General features: G+C 38.5%; 1 protein-coding gene across 2 annotated transcripts in view; it reads left to right on the top strand.

The window, feature by feature from the left end:
• Positions 1-20,916, top strand: part of NKAIN3 (sodium/potassium transporting ATPase interacting 3) — a 463,387-nt gene that overhangs the window by 338,346 nt on the left and 104,125 nt on the right. For both annotated transcript variants that reach the window (XM_016165875.2, XM_016165874.2), the window contains exon 4: positions 5,573-5,770. In XM_016165875.2, coding sequence (XP_016021361.1) covers positions 5,573-5,770 — 198 coding nt within the window. The remainder of the gene's footprint in view (positions 1-5,572; positions 5,771-20,916) is intronic.

Genomic DNA, 20,916 nt, shown 5'->3' with positions numbered 1-20,916 from the left:
TGGTGCTTGTTGTTATTGAGGTGGCATTGTTTCTAAGCCATTTTAGTGCACAGAGATCACACACACACACACACACACACACACACACACACACACATTCTATATAATCATTTAAAATCATGAGTGCATTTTGATATTGGCAGTTCAATTTTAATGTTGCAGTATTTTCTCAGCAGTAAATTTTATTTGCATGTATAAGGTGCCATGCATTTAGTGCCAAACCTTCAAAGATTGGGGAGATAGAGCTTACATTCATCCTTTAGATAAAACAACGAGCACATATACTTACAGACTAAAACTGTACTAATCCTAGAATTCAGCTAATCCAGATGTGAATATAGATAGAAGTATTTTAAGTGCTGTTTGCTATAGGACCAAGGTGTTCAACTGAATAAATGGAAAGATCAGAACAAAATAAATGAACACAAATATTATACATTTTTTTGAAAACTAAACAATCAACATTATGACTGAATGGATTAGAGCCAAAACTGAACTCCTAATGATAAAAGTGTTTAGGTAACATCAGGAAGTAATGTAAATGTAATGTAAATGTGGCCACTCCTCACTCTGCAGTCTCCCTTTTCTATTCCCTACCAGTGGCCCAGGCCTCAACGATCTGACTTGTTCATAGCCTGAGGAACTTTCATGGCCCATGGAAACAAGAGCAAATGACAAACACGTCCCAACAGATGCTTGAATACCTTTTACGCCTATCTGTAAATGCTGCTTTTAATGTAGGAAATAACATAAAATCGTTGATGTATTTGAACTGGTTTTAAGCCTTTGTTTACAGGTTCCAAACACTTAAACCTCACTACAAAGTGCTGCGTTTGACCTTTATTTTATAGGTCTACAGTGCTCTCTGAAATACTTACTGCTTCAGTAAAAAGAAAGTAATTATAAATGTAAGAAAGTTGTTTTAAGTTTTCTAATTCATATTCTGAGATGAGTAAGTATTTCAAAAGAAGTATCAACTGACATGAATTCTAGTATATAAATGTACACCTGAAGCTAACTCTAAAATTAAGCAAAATCTACTTTCTTAAATTCATGTGGATTCTCTCCAATGTCACATTTTTGCTTCCAGAGGGACTGCCTTATGATAAAAGAAAGTGATAACACACAGAAAGTAGATAGTCATATAAAAATAGATTCAGTGACTCTGAGCCACAGCTAAGGAGAAAAGGGGGGAAAAATGAATGTTATAAGTAGCTGGGACTCCATTGCTACAGATAGAATTGGCTAAAGTTGAATTAGACACATCGAACAAGCAGGTGATTTAAAGAACATAAAAAATAAGAGAGACACTATCTCCTTGATTAATGAGAAATTATGTAGTGGTCTACTATGAAAGAAGTGGATATTGAGATTTTTTAAGATGTGAGCTGATTCCGAGACTGTGACTACTCCCTATAAGTAGAATGTCTACATCCACACTTAATGAATGAACATTTCAAAGAACTCTGGAAATCCTTTTATTTTTTTTAATTCGAGTATTTGAAGAAAACAGGAAAAAGTTTGTGATTCATACTGATGAGATAAAAGAACTTTTAAACACTTACTGTTTACTCAAGTATTTATTGGGCAAAAGCAGATATTCTGGAATAATTGTCTCTCAAGTTTTAACTCGGTGAGCGTGAGCAGGTCTAACTGACATCCGGTTCTCTCCGTATTGACTCTTGCTCTCCTCGACCTCCCTTGAAGCCACCACCGTATGTCCTCACCACCTTGACTCCCAAACTTCATAAAGAAATAAACACCAAATCCTCTCTCCTGAGTTCCCTCAAATCCTTGTAATCTAGTTTTTCTCTCCCAGGACTCCCCTGGCACCACATTTTGTCAGGTCCCCCGTGCCCCCACCAATCAGCAGATTCAATGACCTTTTCTCAGGCTCTGAGTCTATGGCATTAGCAACGTCTCTGAAATTCTCTCTCCTGTTGGCCTTGACACACTCCCTCGCTCCAGGCTGTCCTCGCACCTGCCAAACCCTTCTGCTTTTCTTTCATGTTTCTCTTCTCCTTGCTTTCTTCTCTCTTGTTCTAGAAACTGTCCCTTGGTAATCACATATACTTTCATAAATACAAATACCATCACTTACATATTTTAAATTGCAGGGACATCAGTGGTCAATTTGTTAACCGTGGTGCGCTTAAATCACACATAATAGTCTAGTTTCAAGACTTGAAAGGGAAATGACATCTGAGGTACTCAAAATTATTTTTAAGATTACGTTGTTATCTATGGTTAAGTATTAACCCCTGTGTCTCCCAACTACATGCTCTGATGTGGTAATGAAAAACTCCCACGGATCTTCTGTAGTTATTTACTTTTTTCTCTTTACAAAAACATTCTTTGAGTTGTCTGTGTGGCATTTCCTCTGTTGTACCTCATATACAAAATTGAGTTACAATGTGTTAAGTCTTTTTTAAATGTTTGAAATCTAGCTACTGAATGGGTTAGAAGCTTACGATATGACTCTATACCAAATTTAAGTAAGAAGTTTGAACTTTAAATATAAAGAGATGCTATTACAGGTAGGGGGAAATTTCACACCTCCTTCCTCCTGGTTCTTTGGTCTGGTTAAATTGACACAAAACAGATTAACAGTAGGAAAAAAATATTTAATTCAAACATATGAAAGTCTCACAGAAATTGGACCTAAAGAAATGACCAAAACAGTCAGCTTTTATACTTTTTAAAGAAACAATAAGTTTGCAAGGAATTGACAAAATGAAGAAATTTAGGCTTGGGTGCTTAACTAGTGAAAATCTAAGCAGAGTTTGGGATTAGAGTAGTAAATTAGTAAAGAAATAAAAAGGTTTGTTTATATAGACTTCTGGGCCCTGGCGATAAGGAAGTCTCTGTGCCTCCTGGTACAAGGCGGGTACCTTTTACAGGGAGATTTATTTCCTGCATTCAAGGCACAGAGAGGAGCATCAGAGTATTCCTCTTGCACTGTTTCTCAAGTAACTTTTATTCAAAATAATCGGTATGCCACTTTACTATATTTGGGGTGGCCTGCCCTGATCACCAACACTATTGATATTCTCATTCAAATTTTAATTTGCAAAGAATAGTGCAGTTTATAAATATGTTATAGCACCAACAAATTAAGTAAGAACTATATGATTTTATGAGCGTAACAAATATGTATCATTAGTTTGTACATTCACTTTTGTTTTATTTGTATAATATAAATTTTAGTCATAGTCATATCGAAAGAAACTTACAGTTCTGCAATAGAAATTGCTGTAAATTTTGAGATTATGCAAGTTCATACTAAACCTAATGAATTCTATTAAAATGGGAAATAATACTTCATCTGTAGTCATCAAGAGTAACTGTAAGAGATTAAATTTGATGGCCAGGAAAGGAAGCGATCAGAGTGCCTTTTGCCTGCAGGTAAATTGCCTTGTGTCACACTGAATTCACTAGCTAAAGCAATTATTTTTCTGTAGTATTTTCCCTTCAGAGGGTTACTGCAAATGACTCATGTAGCAAGCCAACAATAAAAAAAAAAATGATGTAAAATGTTTTATTATCAATAAAGTGCTGTAGCTGTGAAGGTAACTGAATGATACATGTAGCAAACAAACAACCAAAAAGAAAAAAAAAGAAGTAAAATGTTTTATTATTAATATAATCTGAGGCATACTTGTAATGGTACTTTGAATTCCTGAGTTGAGGAAAATCTAGAACCGTGGAGTAACTTTTCCTACTGACGTGAACTGAAAATTCTAAGTTCGTGATTCCTGTACATGTACGGCAGAGGATAACGGGATGGGGGGACCCCCTGTCACTGCTCGGAGAACTCTCACGCTGGTTGTTTTCGGTCCCAGCCACACCACCTTACCCTGGTTGTTTTTAGATTATTAAACATTCCCAATCTTCCTGAGCCACGGAGGTAGGGACTGTCCTCGCTCTTCTGTCCTCAGCCTCATCGGCATCGCTCAATCACTGGACGGCCTCTCGGCCTCTGAGCAGAGACCACATATGGCGCCCCCTCCAACACGGTGCCCTGGAACCAGTAACAGCAAAGCTTGCTCCAGGTGGTGGCTGGGAAATAAACAAAGTATCCGCAGGCCCCTGCGAATCTAGCATCCTGGTCCACGCGCCTCCTCCCCCTCCCCGCATCGCCACGCCTCCTCCTTCCAGCTCTGCACAGGCGAAAGCTGTAATCTTTCATGTATTGGGGAATCCAGAGGCTGGTTCCTCATCTATCCTTTTTAAAGTATTGTTATGACAAAAACATTATGATCTTATCCCTTCGTGGCCCACACTCTACAAATACTAAAGGGCATCTCCTGAGGATTAAACACCTGGGCTGTTGTCTCTGCAAAGAGCTCTGTGTCAAGGATGGCCTTCTTTGTTCTTTTGCTCTGGCTGTGTGAAATTTTCTGGAAACAACTAGGAGGAAGGACCTAGCTCCCTTAGGGGTATGAAGAATCGTAAAGGGTTTGGAGAGAGTACACAGTAGCTAATGGGGTGGTGCCAGGTCACAGACTGCACAGGATCAAATTCTAGGTCTACCACTTAACAGGCAATTTATTTTAATTTATTCATTAATCAAATTGGGCAATTTATCTTACCTCTCTGTGACTGACTTTTCTCACCTGTATTAGTTGCTTATGGCTACTCTATAACAAATTACCACAAGTATGATGTCTTAAACAACAGAAATTTATTCTCTCACAGTTCTGGAGGCCGGAAGTCTGAAATCAGTTCCACTGGGCCGAGATCAAGGTGTTGGCAGGCCTATGCTCTTTCTGAAGCTTTAGGAGAAAATCTTTTCGTATTTCTTCCACCTTCTAGTGGCTGCCGGCATTCCTGGGCTTGTGGCCACATCACTCGGATCTCTGCCTCCATGGTCACGTTGCCTTCTCCTCCCCTTTCTTATATCTAACCTCCCTCTTCTCATAGGCTACATGTGATTACATTTAGGGTCCAGTCAGATAATCTAAGTTAATGCCCCCATCTCATGAGCCTTAACTCAATCACATCTGCAAAGTCTTTTATTGCCATAGAAGATAAGATTCGTCGGTTCCAGAGAGTAGGATTTACATGTGTTTGGGGAGGACCGTTATTCAGTCTGCTGTAAACTGGGTTGATGATAGTATGTACATGAAAATTAAAGGATGTAATATATGATAAGTGTTTAGAAAAATGTCTAAGGTACAATAAAGCAGTCAATAAATGCCAGTCCATGATGGAGGTATCGACGATAATGAAACGAACAAAAAAAAAAAAATGCAGATGAAAAGTTTCAGAATGAACAAAATAAATTTTAAAACGAACATATGTAGAGGGTCTGATCTCTGGAGTGTTGCCGTGTACCTACCTTAAAATGTTATTATTCGAAGCATTGTATCTCTATATCAAACAGGTATTACCCCACAATTTAGGCATGTGACACATATAGACATTTTGGGTTTTCTGTTTTGTTACTTTTCATTCAAAATTCAAACCATTTTAACGATTTCATTCCTTTTTTATAATCCCTCAGGTGAAAATCAAAGATACGATGTGATATGATTGTCTCCTCTTGTTCTCCTGTCTCCTGCCCTCCTAGGATACAGATCTAATGACGTTCAACATTTCTGTTCACCGGTCATGGTGGCGGGAACACGGGCCTGGCTGTGTCCGAAGAGTGCTGCCCCCGTCAGCCCATGGCATGATGGACGACTACACGTACGTGTCCGTCACTGGCTGCATCGTGGACTTCCAGTACCTAGAGGTCATCCACAGTGCCATCCAAATACTCCTCTCTGTAAGTATCACGTTCATGTCACTGTCTGGTCAGGACTCTCCTTTACTGGCGTTTTATATCGGAACCTTCCTTCCACACCCACCTGGTAGGTGACACCATCCACAACCATGCAAAGAACCCTTTAAACAATGCAAATAGCAGTGCTATGCTAACGTTGTACTTAATAGCAGGTTACATCTTTTCCTGTTGGCATCCAGACACTTTGTTTTTAGAACCAGTTAGTTGCTGGAGTCTCTAACTTAAGATACAGTCCACAGCATTCAATGAAATGGTATCTCTGTTTTCCAGGTGCATTAGCCATTCACCATCTTGGGCTTTTCTACTTACTTTTCTATTACTGCTTTTACTTCTTTTACTAATGTGCATTCTTTTACTAATGCACATTCATTCCAGAAAAAAAGAAGGATGGAAACACACCCAATAGTTTGCTCAATTTAATGAACTTTATATTTCAAAAAAAAATATTCATTAAGTAAATAAATCCCTCCAAAGAGTCTTATATATTTCAGTAGAATTATGTGTCAGGACACAGTTCCACTTAGAGCAACAAAGAAAGGAGATGGCTTGATTGAATCACAGAAGGTTTGGAATTAAAATTAATTTGTTTCCAGCAGACCATCCCACCCACAGTTTGATCAGAGTGTGAGTGGAATTAACTTACGATATATACCATCATCAAGAATGTTGTTTTTTGAGATCCAGCAAGTACTTGTTTGAGTCAATGCACAATAAAGCCATTTCGAACCATGCTTTCACATAAACTAACCACTTCAGTCTTTCTGTCCAACTGCTTAAGGTCAAGTGAGAAATATAGGCTCAATAATAAATTAGCAGATGATGGAAATATAGGAGGTGTATGTCAGTGAAGAATGTACCTTAGAATTGTGTCTAGAAAGAACTTTGAGAAATTCATGCTATCACTTCCTGTATTTGTTACCTCCTGCTGTGTAACAAAATATTCCAAAATGAAGTTACTTAAAACAACACCGGTTTATTGCTTAGAGTTCTGCGGGTCGAGAATTTGGGCAAGACCCAGCTGGGTCGTTCCGCTGCTCCGCGTGTGGTTGGCGAGGGCCACACATCTGAACTTTTCCACCAGGACGTCTGCCGGGCCTAGACGGTCCAGCCGGGCCTCACTCACGTGTTCGGTGCCAGTCGCTGGCCCGCGTTCCCCTCCGCAGCTCCTCTCTTCGCCGAACACTTGACAGGCTTTCTCCCAGCAAAGCGCCTGCATGCTGAGAGGAGAGGCCCGGCCCGAGCGTCCATCACGCCCCCACAGGCAGGCCTCGCTCTGTCGCGCTTCGCTTTATTGCACTCCACAGATATTGCTTTTTTTTTTTTTTTTTTTTTACAAATTGAAAGTTTATGACAACCCTGCATCGAGTAAGTCTATTGGCACCCTTTTTCCAACAGGCTCAGATGATGGCTAGCATTTCTCAGCAGTAAAATGCTTTTTATTAAGGTATGCACGTTGTCTTTTTAGTCATAATTCTATTGCACACTTAACAGATGACAGTTTAGTTTAAACACTGAGAAACCCAAAATTCGTGTGACTCGCTTTATTTTGGTGGTCAGAACTGAACCCCCAATATATCCGAGGTATACCTGTACCTGAGTGAAGCTTAGTCTTTTGTCCCATGAGCGTTTTCAAACGGCTCACTTGGGGCCTCGAGATGTAGCAGTCTTATGTTAATTAAGTATTGTTCTTTAACCTGCATATATCGTGTTTTAGCATAGTGTTTTAGAGCACATTTTCATTAGAAGTTTTTAGAAGGACAAAAGATTAGAATTTGTCAAAATGAAAGTTCTTTTAGTGTTTTTATTCAGTGAAAGCCAAATTCAATGTTGAATTCAAAGTAGGAGGTTGTACCTCAAAGATAAGGAATTTTCTTGCAGAGATATAACAGGGAATCTGCTTTTTCTTGGTTTCTATATCATTTTTACAAGTTTAAATATAATATACTATTATTTGTCTTCCCCTATTCTCTGGTCTTTTTATAATCTTCCAGCAGTTACAGTGTGGCTCTCTATATATACATATCTTTGCAGTAAAGGGTGGAGGCAAATTTTCCATCTATTTCATGGTAAAAGAGTACTCTATGATCACATACTAGATTCTCAAGGTTCTTATGGAATTGTTTTTCTAGAATCGTTCATATGTGGGCAAAGCCTCTTCCTTTTAAAATTATTCATAGCGAATTGCTAAACCATTTCAAAGAATGATGGCATAGTGTCCAAATCCTTATAATGCAGCAGAATCCTCTAAAATCAGAAAGTCATTTCCCCATAGTAACTCCAATTCAAATGAATAGCAAGGTGGAAAGTATTTATTTGATAAGGAGCTGGACTGTCACATAAAAACCTATGCGAAAGAGAAATATGAAATGAAGTGTATGTTGCCACCTAAAAGTACTTGTCATTTATAACTGAATTCCTCAGCATATTATTTTAGTGAACATTCTAAGCTGTCTACCTGCATACATAGTCAGGAATGTACTGTTTAGCCTTCCGGCAAGAAAAGGATTATTTGCTGATCTCTGACTTTTCTTGTGTAATAAACCTAAGAGACAAGACTTCCAATATTTTCCTTTTTATGTTAAAATGAAATGTATCCTGAATTTGTTTCAGAACTATCGAATTATGTATTGTTGTCTTAGATTTCATATCAGTTGCTTGTACTTTCCACTTAATATGAATATATTTACGATTATTAGAATCGTGGGGTTTTAATCTAACGATAAGGGAGTAATTCCTTTATGAGTTGCCTATGCGCGCTGAGATCTCAGCCTTATTATTGAAAAACAGGAATGGCAATTGCAATATTTAACAGCCTGTGTTGCAGCGGCAACAGCTAAGCGAACAGACACAGAGCTTTGAGATGGGGCAGGGTCCCGAGGCCCTGCTGCCCCTGATGTTGCTGGAAGCGCAGGACTGTCCGGAAGAACACAGGGGAGAGTCTGCAGGAGGTGGCCAGGATGGCGGCGGGGATCCCTCGGGGTTTCAGAGCAGCAGCCCTCTCGCAAACGAGAGGAAAGTGTTCGAATGACTTACCCATGGATGCATGTACATGAACACCGCCTGTACAATTGACCCACAGAATAGGAACTGTGTACAAGCTTCATGGAAACAAACAAAGTAGCTGGACTCAGGATGATGCGATGAGCCAGGAACGCGCTGAACCGGCCAGGCCCGGAGCCCTGGCCTCCTCCTCGCAGAGCTGCGATCTCTGCCCAGCAGCAATCTGCCTGCAGCTTCCTTCACAGGTGCTCAGGGGGAGGGGGAGGGGGAGATAGAGAATGGAAGGCAGAGAGAAGATTCTTGTTGCCTTAATTGTCAACAATTGGTTCTTGTGGACCTGCAAAGTGTCAGCAACACCTAGCTGAAGATCGAGATGGAATTCAAAGAAAGGCTGAGGACTGTCTGCGGGGTCGAACAAAATTCCACCCATGGAGGAGATGAAAAATCAAAGACGGTAGCCAGGATCAGGCCGTGGGATGATATTAGGCCTTCCTCTCCACCCTCATCTGCTCATCGTTTCTTATCTGAAGGGTGGCGATGACCTCCGCGACTTCCCAGCCCCAGCTGCGCTCTGCCCACCATCACGCATGCGCTTGCTCTAGGGGAGATGAGCACAAAGTGCAAACCTGATCACCCGCTTTCCTTTTGCTCACCCTTCGGTGACTCCTAGCACCCGGGACCTGAGATCCGAACTTGTACCTTGTCACGTGAGGCCTTCATACCCTGTTCCCTGCCTGACTCCCACCCTCATCTCCTAACGCTGCGCCAAATGAGCCCATCACATCTCTACAGAGCATGGCACGTTCCAGAAGCTCCCATGCCACCTGGCATGCAGCCCTCTGCTTAGAATGGTTTTCCCCCTCATCTGTTAGTCCTCTTACTCCATCCTCGGTTCCTACTCCACCTGGCCCCACTCCACAAGTAGACATCTTTCCCCAACAGTCTCAAGATGTGTTAACTTATTTATCTTTAATTGAGATACAATTGGCATATAACATTTATTAGTTTCAGGTATACAAAGTAATGATTCAATATTAGTATTCATTGTGAAATGATCACCACAATAAGTCTGGTTACTATACGTAGTTACAAAAAAAGTCTTTATTTCTCGTGCTGAGAACTTTTAAGGTTTACTCTCTCATGCAATAGTTATTAACTAGAGCCACCATGCTGTACATTACAGTTCTGTGACTCACTTTACTTATTTATTATTATTTCTTTCTTTTTAGGCGAGGCAACCCTTGGTTGACCTCACAGATTGCAAGGACCTTGTCATCTTACAATCCCTTATTTTTTTATTTTTTACGCCTACAGCGCCTGGTCTCTCATCCAAGTACTAACAAAGCCCAACCCTGCGTAGCTTCCTAGATCAGATAAGTTAGGGCTTGTTCAGGGTAACATGGCTATAGACGACTTACTCACTTTATAACTGGAAGTTTGTACCTTTTGATCTCTTTTGCCCACTTCACCCGCCTTCCGCAGCCTGAACCACCAATCTGTCTCTATCTGTGAGCTTGGTTTTTTTGTTATTGTTGTTGTTCTTAGATTCTGCACATAATTGAGATCATACAGTATTTATCTTTCTTTGACTTATTTTGCTTAGCATAACGCCCTCAGGGTCCATCCGTACTGTAGCAAATGATAATATTTCACTCCTTTTTAAGGCCAAATAATATTATCTTTCTAACGGATAATACATTCACTTAGTTCAAAAACATAAAAATACATTTAGTGAAAAACTCCCTCCCGCCTTGTGCCTAGTTCCCCCATCTCCGCCCCTCAATAAGCAACCAGTTTTGTTCATCAGTGTGTTCATCAGTGTTATGCATATGAGTATGCATCTTTATGCAAACACAAGAAAATATCACTCTTTATTCTTATTTTCCCCCGACAACATATGACATGTACACTTTTGGAATCTTCCCCCTTTTTACTTATAGTATATTTTAGAGTTATTTTCATATTAGTCCATCAGTGTTTCATTATTTAATGATCTCTTATTGATGGACATTTGGACTGTTAGCCTCATCCAAATATAACAATGATTTTTGGATATATATATTCACACATATAACATAATAAATATCAGTTATGTATAATAATTATACGTAACTATTATACACAGCATTTTATCACTGACTTCCTGGTCTATATAGAAGAATGAAAGTTCCTTGAAAGCTAGAACTGTGTCTTTTTTTATTTGTTCATTTCTGTAGTCCAAGTCACTAGGAGAGTGATGGCATATAAAATCTTTGGAATGAATAAATGGCCAACTGAGAAGGGATTCCCAAGTCTGAAGCAGATAAAAATGAAAGAAAGACTCCATGGATCAAAAACCGGTAGGGGTGAATGCACAGAAAAATGCAGGACCCAGAGAGAAGACACCTTTAGTCTGGAAAATGAAAGGGACATAGATAAAAATGGTGCGCCCCGCGCGTGGCACGGAAGTGCTCGGAGCTGTGCGCTGCTGGCACGTCCTCCTCCCCTCGTTCGTGGTTTTGCTTTCTGTGGCTTCAGCTACCTGCGGTCCACCGAGGTCTGAAAACACTAATTGGAAAATTCTATAAATAAACAGTTCATAAGTTTTAAACCGCACACAGTTTTGCGTAGCGTGGGTGATGAAATCTCGCATTGTCCTGGAACGTTCTGCGCCGGACGTGACTCATCCGTTTGTCCGGCGTCTCCATGCTGTAGAGAGGCCCCCGCCCCGTTAGTCACTTAGCGGTCATCTCGGTGATCAGCTCGACTGTGGTGATTTCGCAGTGCTTATGTTCAAGTCACCCTTATTTTCCTTAACAGCGGCCCCAAAGCACAGGGGTAGTGATGCCGGCAATTCGGATAGGCCAAAGAGAACCTGCAATGTGCATCCTTGAAGTGAAAAGGTGAAAGTTCTTGACTTAATAAGGAAAGAAAAAAATCATATGCTGAGGTCGCCATGGTCTATGGGAAGAACGAATCTTCTATCCGTGAAATTGTAAAGAAGGAAAAGAATCTGTGCTCCTTTTGCCGTCACACCTCAAACTGCAAAAATTACGGCCAGAGTATTTGATAAGCACTTAGTTAAGATGGGAAAGGCATTAAAACTGTGGGCGGGAGACATGAACGGAAGAGGCGTTTCGATTGACAGCAGTGTCTTGAAAGCATTGAGCCTAGAGGGAGACTTCAGCAAGGGACCCCCCAAAGCGACACCAAGCTATTTACTGCAAGCGAGGGATGGTTACGCAGATTCGGGAATGGTTTGGCATTTTACCATCTCACATCGTCGCAAGAAGGGTGAGTACAGCACGATAAGATATTTTGAGAGAAAGAGAGCATATCGCATAATGTATTACAGTATATTGTTATAATTTTTCTATTTTATTATTAGTTGTTGTAAATATCTTACTATGCCTAAGTTGTAAGTTAAACATTATCATAGGTATGTATATATAGGAAAAAGCAGAGTACATATAGGTGTCGAGCATCCACTAGGGTCTTGGAAGGTATCCCCGAGGATAAGGGGGACGACTGTCCTTCTGGTATTATTACAATTGCTCTTTCATTGTCCTTGTCCTACTAGGCTGGTCCTTCTTCAAAGGCCAAAAGGCTTCATCCTGGTGATGCACTATTTATTGAATTTAGTTCTTTAATCCCACACCTGACACCCATTTTCCTATATGAAAAATACCATTCCTATGATCCCCATAGGACACACAATCATAAATCCCTATTCTGAGGTCCAAAGTTTTATTTTCTATGTGTTTTCCTCATTCTGGACCCCTAGAAGTTTTTCCTACCTCTGCCTCTTAAGCATATTTTGACTGACTGAGTGTATTTCATCTTTTCATGAAAAATCTCAGAATTACCACAGTGTAACAAGGGCTGAAGTAGACAGTGAAAGGCCATTAGGAAGCTGTGACTTTGACTCCCAATTTACGCTAAATCCCTAATACCGAGGGCTTTGCCAACTCAGCGCGGCCACTAATTCAGAATTGTAGAGTAAATTGCTGTATGCATTTTCTAGATTTTAGATTTACAAACGCAAAGTGCATAACTTTTAAACATTGAATGTAATTTAACGAGGCTGTCTTGATTTTGTTTCGTACCCTTTGGTAAAGAGAACCTATCTGGAAAACGTCCTTCCAGGTTATTCCCGATTTAGTTGTTGTTTCTTTGGATGGCGAGGAAGCCCAGATGCAGGGAAAAGGGACGTTAATTTGCTCCCCAAGACTGCAACTCCACTTTTGAATTTCTGCTTCCTTATCCATATAGTCTTTATTTTGAGAGTGACTTCCCTGATTTAGCCTGTCCTGGTTGCTAAACTTTGCTCCTGTTAAGGGGAGTATCGAAACAGCTTCTGGTGAAAATTTAAAACTAATGGCCATTTAAATTACAAGCACTGTGCCGTACATGTTTTCAAATCAGATATTAACTTTGGAAATTTAACACCACAGATTTAAAGTGGAAACATATATATGAAATCGAATATGACAACCCAAAATATAGTGTGTTTTTTATCTTACTAGAGGCAATAGATTAAATATTTCTGGTGGACTCACTTGCCCTTTAATCTCATTCTACAGTGCCATATTTTACTTGTTTAGTTCTCAAAAGTCTGAACATGAATCATACAAAACTAAGATAAAACTAGTAACTAAAAGTTATATTTGCATCATAAATTGATGGCAAATGGTCATTATCCATAACATGTAGTGAAATCATTTTAATGAACAACAACATGAAATTTTAATAATTAAATCAATTTAAAAAATGAATAAATGTAACACAGAAGAGAAAACCCAAATTGTAAACAAAGTTATGGAATATGATTATTCCTGATAGCAACTTGATATGTGCAAATTAAATTTTAAAATTATTTCGTTTAGCAACTTTTAAAATGATAAATAGCTTTAATCGTAAATTGTTACTGAGTTATTGGTAAAAGCATTCTTTATTGCAAAGACCATTAAAATGTCCATAACTTTAGGCCCTGTAACCCTATTCAGTAGAATTTCTCCTAAGAAAATGATTCAATAGGAACAAAAATTTGCCTGCTTAACATTCTTTTCACTGTTATTTATAAGTATGTTTAACCTATATTGTAAAACCCGAGTATGCCTCAAGATATGCTGTTAAAGACATACTATAACAATTTACAATATATCAACATGATTATTAGACAGTTAACAATAACTATGTTAATTTTTAAGGCCATACATATACCATGGAAAGGAATTTACAATTTAAATAAGCAATCAAGAAAAAGAGGATTTAAAAAAAAAAAAGATATGTATGTTTCTCCCAAAAAAAGTTTTTTAATGTTGTATCACATTTTCAATAATACCATTTAATCATCATATGACTTGTATAGAAAAGTGGAACAGATGAAATGGTTGTTTTTAGATTATTAAACATTCCCAAATCTCATCCTATTTATTTGATCATTAAAAGTGCTCTTAAATCTTAGTTATTTCTAGATATTCTATTTTAGTGGACTGCCAGTTCTGAGGTCCATAAGTCAATAATGAATATGCATTTTATGGCCATCTTTAATTTTTTAAGATTAGTTATTTTTGGATAAACAGATTTATGTACTCATGTTAACTATTAATCAATGTACATATATTTTAAAGGAGCTCATTTTTATAACTAGTTGACAAATCCTAATCTCTAAACCTGGAAGAGCTCTTTTAAACTCAGCTTATCTATCTCTTTGGAGTAAGTTTTACATATACATTGTCTTGAATCCTTGTTGACAAGATATTCTCCTTCATATCTGATAGGTGACAAGTCTCATTCTTTAATGTCTTTGGAGGTTGTCACCGTGGCTGGAGCTGGGAATCAGAGCTCAGAAAATTGGTTTTTCCTCATCCCCATGTTCTCTGCATTGTATTTATCTAGTCACGTCAATATTCTCCACTGTTCTCTGTCCTTCATATCAGGCACATTCAGCGTAAAGATAAATTAAATCTCAGCAGAGAAGGATGAGGTAGCTTTAGACCACAAGGTATCCCGTGGAATTCTTATCCAAAAGGCTGTATGGGGATCTGTTCCATCTGCTTAGACTAAATGGCACAGTGACAGGAGCAGATGATACTCTTGCTAGTTCAGTACCATGCGCTCACACAGTGTGAGAATGCAAGTCAGCAGATAAGCTTTTAATATAAGTTCCAGTCACTATCAATGATAGTGGATTTCTTTTGGTTTGATTTCTGCGTTAACATTTGCATTTATTTAGCAAACTGTTAGTATGTGCTTGGAGTTGCTCTGAGTATTTTACAAATATGAACTCACTTAATCCTCAAAATGACCCAAGAAGTGGGTATTATTTTATTCATTATTTTATAAATGTGGTAACTGAGACGCACAGAGAGGTTAAGTAATTTGCCCAAGATCACACAGCCGGTGACTGCGTGAAGCTAAACCTCAAACCTAGGCAGATGGGCTCAAGAGCGCACGGTCCTAACCACTTGGTTGAGCTTCCTCATGACAGTGGAAAGAGAATCTCCAGCTACCTCATAGCCCTTTGCTTAGCGCAGTGGTAAACTCTCTGAGAGCTGTAAGGCTGAGACTCTCCTGTTGTGTTGATGGGGTTTGCTTGGCAACTCCAGTATTTGAAAGTAAGAGAGAGCATGATTTGGTAGTTTAAAGATTCATGCAGTGAGTAGTTCAAACCGTTTCCTTTCACCCTTGAAAACATCTCCTAACTACCTTTTTGTTGTTAAAAAATGGAGGATTTCAACACTTGGAAAATGCTAAGTATATCAGATTCCTTTTTTTCTTGCTTGCTTGCTGGGGCTTTCTAGGTGCTAGGGAATCATGGCCAACCTCTTCTACCCTAAATTTTTCCTAGAATCACCTTTATCCCCAAGAATTCATTTTTATATGAAATCGATGCTTCCTACCTGTATCAAATATCGAGCAATTTCTAAGTGCGAACTAGAAGTATTAAGTATTTAGATCAGTTACTTTCTATACACCATCTCTGGTCTCTTATTGAATTCCACCCTCAGAAAACTGAATTAACAGTGTATCTAAACTTCCATAAAGGAATCATTTATTAGACCATCAAAATACTGAGAAGAGTGTGTAGTTGTGGGGAAGAATTACCGCGTCAGTAACACGGCCTCTGGCAGAACCATTTGAATTTAGGAACCAGAGTGTACCTGGTCAGTACGGTTGCTAAGGTTTGAAAGTGTTTGTTTGGTGAACTGTAATTTTAAGTCATTTCTTTCTCAGCATGCATGCCTGTGCAGTGCATTCACTCTGTCTCTGAATTGTGCATACATTTTTAAAGGCTTTATTGAGATACAATTCACACACCATACAATTCACTCATTTAAAGTGTACAATTCAATAGTTTTCAGTATATTCGCAGATATGTGCAACCATCGCCACAATTTTAAAGATATTCATCACCTTAAAAAGAAACCTAAACCCTCGAGCTATCACTTCTTATCTTCTCTTCTTCCCCAACCTTAAGCCTTTGTCTTCTATAGATTTGCTTATTCTGGATGTTCCATATAAGTGAAATCATATAATATATGGGGATCTGTGTCTGGCTTCTTTCTCTTAGCATGTCGCCACAGTTCACTCGTGTAGCATGTATCAGGACTTCATTCCTTTTTATGGCCGAATAATATCTTATCATATACTTTTAATATTTTTGTCTGTTATAGAGACATTTACAATATTTAGCAAAATTTTCAGTACTACAATTCAAATGTGTAAAGCCCTCACCTGCCCACCAGTAAAACCCTAAGTGGAATTCAGGCAATCTACCACACATTTTATTTACGTATAGATCCGTATTTTGGAAACATCTGGGTTATAGACAGCAGCCACTCATATTTGACTAAAAATAGAGCGAATAGCAAGAAAGCTATAGGGAAGTGGTGTTCTTCATTAAATTTATTTATATAAAATTCACACAAATATTTTCAACGCATAATAATTACGCAGTAGCAAAGAATCAGGAAGTGATGCAGACAAGGAAACATGAACAATTAAAATCTTCAGGATACACAACAGCTTTTAAGTAATCAGCTAAATTAATCCAAATAAATAGAAAATTGTGATTTAAGGCTTGGCTATAAAAGATTTTAAAAGCAATGATAATAATAATAATAATAATAACATAGCTGTCATTTATTGGATGTAGACTATGACTGGCATCTTCCTTCGCAGTGTTATCTTGCATAATCTTTCTAAGAGTAATACAACTTAGTCTTCAGTATCTCTAATTTACATATGATGAAACTATGACATAAAAATATATCTTGTTCAAGGTCCTGTGGTCAGTGATTAGAGAGGGAGACTCAAACTTGCTTCTGATGGATCCCAAACCTACTGTGCTTATTGAGGATACTTTGTTAATATGTAAAACAAAAGATAATATAAACATAAATGCATCTTTTAGTATATTTGGAAAGATATTAGAGTTCTAATGAGTAAATTTGAGAATTTTTGGGTCTATTTCACAGTGTCATGTAAGTCAGAATATTCAAATCGTGAGACTTCTGTGTCCAATAGGTACTGGCCAGAGGTAACAAATTCTATTCCAATTTATTCTCTTTAATGGAGCTAATCATCAGAACAAAAACTCAAGTGACTAGGTAATTTTTAGGCGAGGCTTTGGAGATGTTTCTGTGGTTACATATGAACATGAAATTATGACAGGTCTGGGACTGCATGAAAAAATAGGGAAATCAGAGAGTGGGGTTACAATTTACAGAATAATTTCAGTATCCTAATCTAGAACCCCTTCTCAACCTGTCAGTACTTGATTCAGCCTGTGTAACGTTGAGCTTGATGGAAAGACCTTGCATATGCACAGTTCGCCTGCCTCTAATTCAGAAGTGTGCTCTTATTGGACAGCTTTGTTCCTGGAGTAGATGTGGTATATTCAATTTTTATTTTCTTTCTTGACCACTGAGTCAGGATTAATATTTGTATTGGAGCTACACTGTAAGAAAGGAGGAGCTAATAAAAAGTCAACAACTTTCATGTGACAGTTAACAAATTGTCAATATATAACTATATATGTTACATATAGTTACATATATTTATAGATGTATTAATACACATTTATATATATACTTATTCAGCAGACATACATATATAACTGTATATATTTAATAATCTTGCAACAGTCATTCACGCAATGCAGTATCCTATCAGCAAAGTACCAGTGAAAAATCGTGATGTCCTATGAAATAAGATTGTGAGAGATAGGTTGGATAGTTATCTACGAGTTTATTAGCCATGATCCCTCTATGCCTAGTGTAAAATCTGGCTCCCCCTCCTTGTGAAGCTATAGAGAAGGTATAGACTTCTGCTTGACACTTAGGTAGCACTCTCTGCCCCACAAAGTGTGACCTGGAGAGAAGGAGAAGCTACGGTCATCCAGCAAGGATGCTGTGCCCTGAGTTCTGTCATGGGAAATGGACATGTGCCTTGGGCTGAGAAGAGGACAGTCGTCAAAAGGAATGGCAGTTCTGAGTCCATTTTCGGCAGGGAACTGAGTCTGTTACATCATGCTCCAATCCCGGCTTCATGAACGCAGACCGATTGCAGCAATGGGTGGCATGGCTTGCTCGTCATTATTGTCCTTAAAGAAGCATCGAGAAATATAACTTCCCTTTTAAATTCGAAAATCCAAAAGATTAGGGAGAAGGCTGCAGATTGTAAGTTTATCATGCAGATTTCAAGTTTCAAGCTGTTGATGCCCATTTTTATGATCAAATAGAATTCAAATCTTTCAAGATAAAAAGTCATATGTTTAAAAAAAAAACATTATTGTCTGTGATTTTAACATATTTGAGTATTCTCATTGCAAAGTTTGTGAGCATCCATGATGAATTAAGCCTTTTGAATTGAAATTTCTTTCATTTCAAGATATTGACATTCTTGAAAACCAAAACACATTTATCTGTTCAAAACCAGCTCTTTTTTCATTTCCTTATTTTAACTTGGATTTAATCACCAATGCCTAGAATCCACATTTTAGTCTAGTGATTGATTAGCAACTTTGCTTGTCAGGGGAAGTTAAATAAGACAAGTTTATGCCAGGCACTAATTAGGCCATCCAGGTTTTGTGGACACAGTAATTTACCCTGATTATTCAGACAGGTAACTTAAGAAGTAATAAATTATGTGGTGATGAATCTAATTCAAAATATCAATAGGTGCTAAGGCACTTCAGTGCCCTTTTAATTTCCATATTCGTCCTGTTTCAAATCCTATTAACATCCTCAGATTAAAATTTAAATCCTGTTTACATCATGCCCCAAACATTCAGTTAATTCAATCTATTAAACCCAGTTCATTCAATATGAAAAAATATATATTCGCTAATAAAATAACAAGTTGATTTTTTTCAAAAGAGTTGATAAAGATAATCCGAGCCTAAGAAAGTTGTATTAAAGCAACCTACAATGCCAGCGCTTCCATCTAATCTCATTATTCCTTCAGTAAGTCATTGCACTGCTTCCTTCCGCTTAAAATAGTTCAGCATCCCATAGTTCCTCTCTTACTACAGTGCCATGAACCTTCTTTGGCTCATCAAATCCAAAATTTCTAAAACCTCATTGTCTCCAGTCTAGTGAATTAAAAGTTAAGGTCATTCTTCTAAACAATTTAGAGATTTGATCATCCTCTGAAAATCCTAATTTACACCTATCTAGCCTCCCACCACAAAGTAGGTACACGCTGAGGTCCCCAATGACATTTTCTGTGTGACAGATGGATCCTAAGGAACCCCCAATAGTTCTTTCCCTCTAGGATTTATGCCTTTACATTATCTCCCCTTGAGTGTGAGCAGAACCTGGGACCAGCTGCTAACCAGTAAAATATGGCAAATATGATGAGATGTCCATCTCATGATACATGACGTTATCTGACAAAAGTGATGAGACATCACCCCCGTGGTGATTTTAGAGCTGGGAGGCTGTGCATGTGCAGGAGAAAATCAAGGGAAACAAGCTCTCTGAACATCCCCGGCTGACCGGCTGGCTACACACACGTGAAAAAAAAAAAAAAAAAAAAAAAAAGACCTAAGGAGCAAAAAAGGAAGTAAAAGTCAGGGAAGATTTGAAAATTGCCTAAATTTTGAACGTACTCCACAACTCACACATAGATACATCGACAAAGGGTAGCAGATGCTAGTGTTAACAGAATAATGTGTATGCCAGTGCTTTTGAGATAGGTGACTATTTTCCAAACAAATGTTTGAATAAGTTGTAAAAAAAAAGAAAAAAAATCTACAGAGGGTCCATCATGGGTGATCCAGGGAGCAGTAACAGGAGGGCACAAAAAAGAGAATTGGTCATGTAATTTCTTTCTGTCAAACAGCTAGATAAGCAGCCAGCAGTTTTGCATTAGAATGCATTTGGTTATCCCATTTACAATGGGCCGGTAATCCTATAAATATTTATTGGTGAACTAAAGAAAGCCGCATAAGCTTTTACCCTTTGAGAAAGGTCTGTAACCTGCATGGTGCCAGTGAAGTATGAAACCCTGATGATTTGGTTACTTCTTAATATGTTAAAGGCTAGACCGTGCTTGGCACATGTGAACGCTCTGAATGCAGTTGTCAGAGGCACGCTCCCGCGGGGCAGTCGTGAGCATATGCTTTCGTGGGTGCGCTATCAACCCCACAGCTGCTCTCCACCCCAACCTGAAGCGGAACAATGTGGAACCCACGGATTAGCAGATTTGACCTTGAATGGTTGGAAATGAGAATCAATCCCTTATGAACAGACTGAATATAAAAACAAAAGGAGGAAGACGGCGGGGGTGGGGGCGCGGGGGCGGGGGGCGCTTCCTTTGAGATGATTCTGAGTGTGTGTATGAAGTGAGGTTAATCTTCCACTGTAGCACCACGTAGGCGCTAACCATATTCCATTTCTAATTCTATACACTGTAACTGTTAAATAAACAAAAATAAAAATATATCACTTATGGGTTTGCAGACTTTCTCATAGCCTGTCTACTCCCCAAAAGATTTAAGCTTCTAATAACAAAAGCACAAAACTAAGAAGACCAAAATGACTACTGATAAAACAAAGAAAATAATCAAAAGTAAGAGAGGAAAATTAGAGAAAGAGATAAAAAATCTGCTGGATGAGAAAATCTGCAATAACTAAACA

The sequence above is a fragment of the Rousettus aegyptiacus genome, unplaced genomic scaffold (genome assembly GCF_014176215.1).
Source record: "Rousettus aegyptiacus isolate mRouAeg1 unplaced genomic scaffold, mRouAeg1.p scaffold_m13_p_15, whole genome shotgun sequence".
NCBI classification, from domain to species: domain Eukaryota; kingdom Metazoa; phylum Chordata; class Mammalia; order Chiroptera; family Pteropodidae; genus Rousettus; species Rousettus aegyptiacus.
The sequence above is the reverse complement of the archived record's forward strand: the minus strand, read 5'-3'. Positions and strand labels throughout refer to the sequence as shown.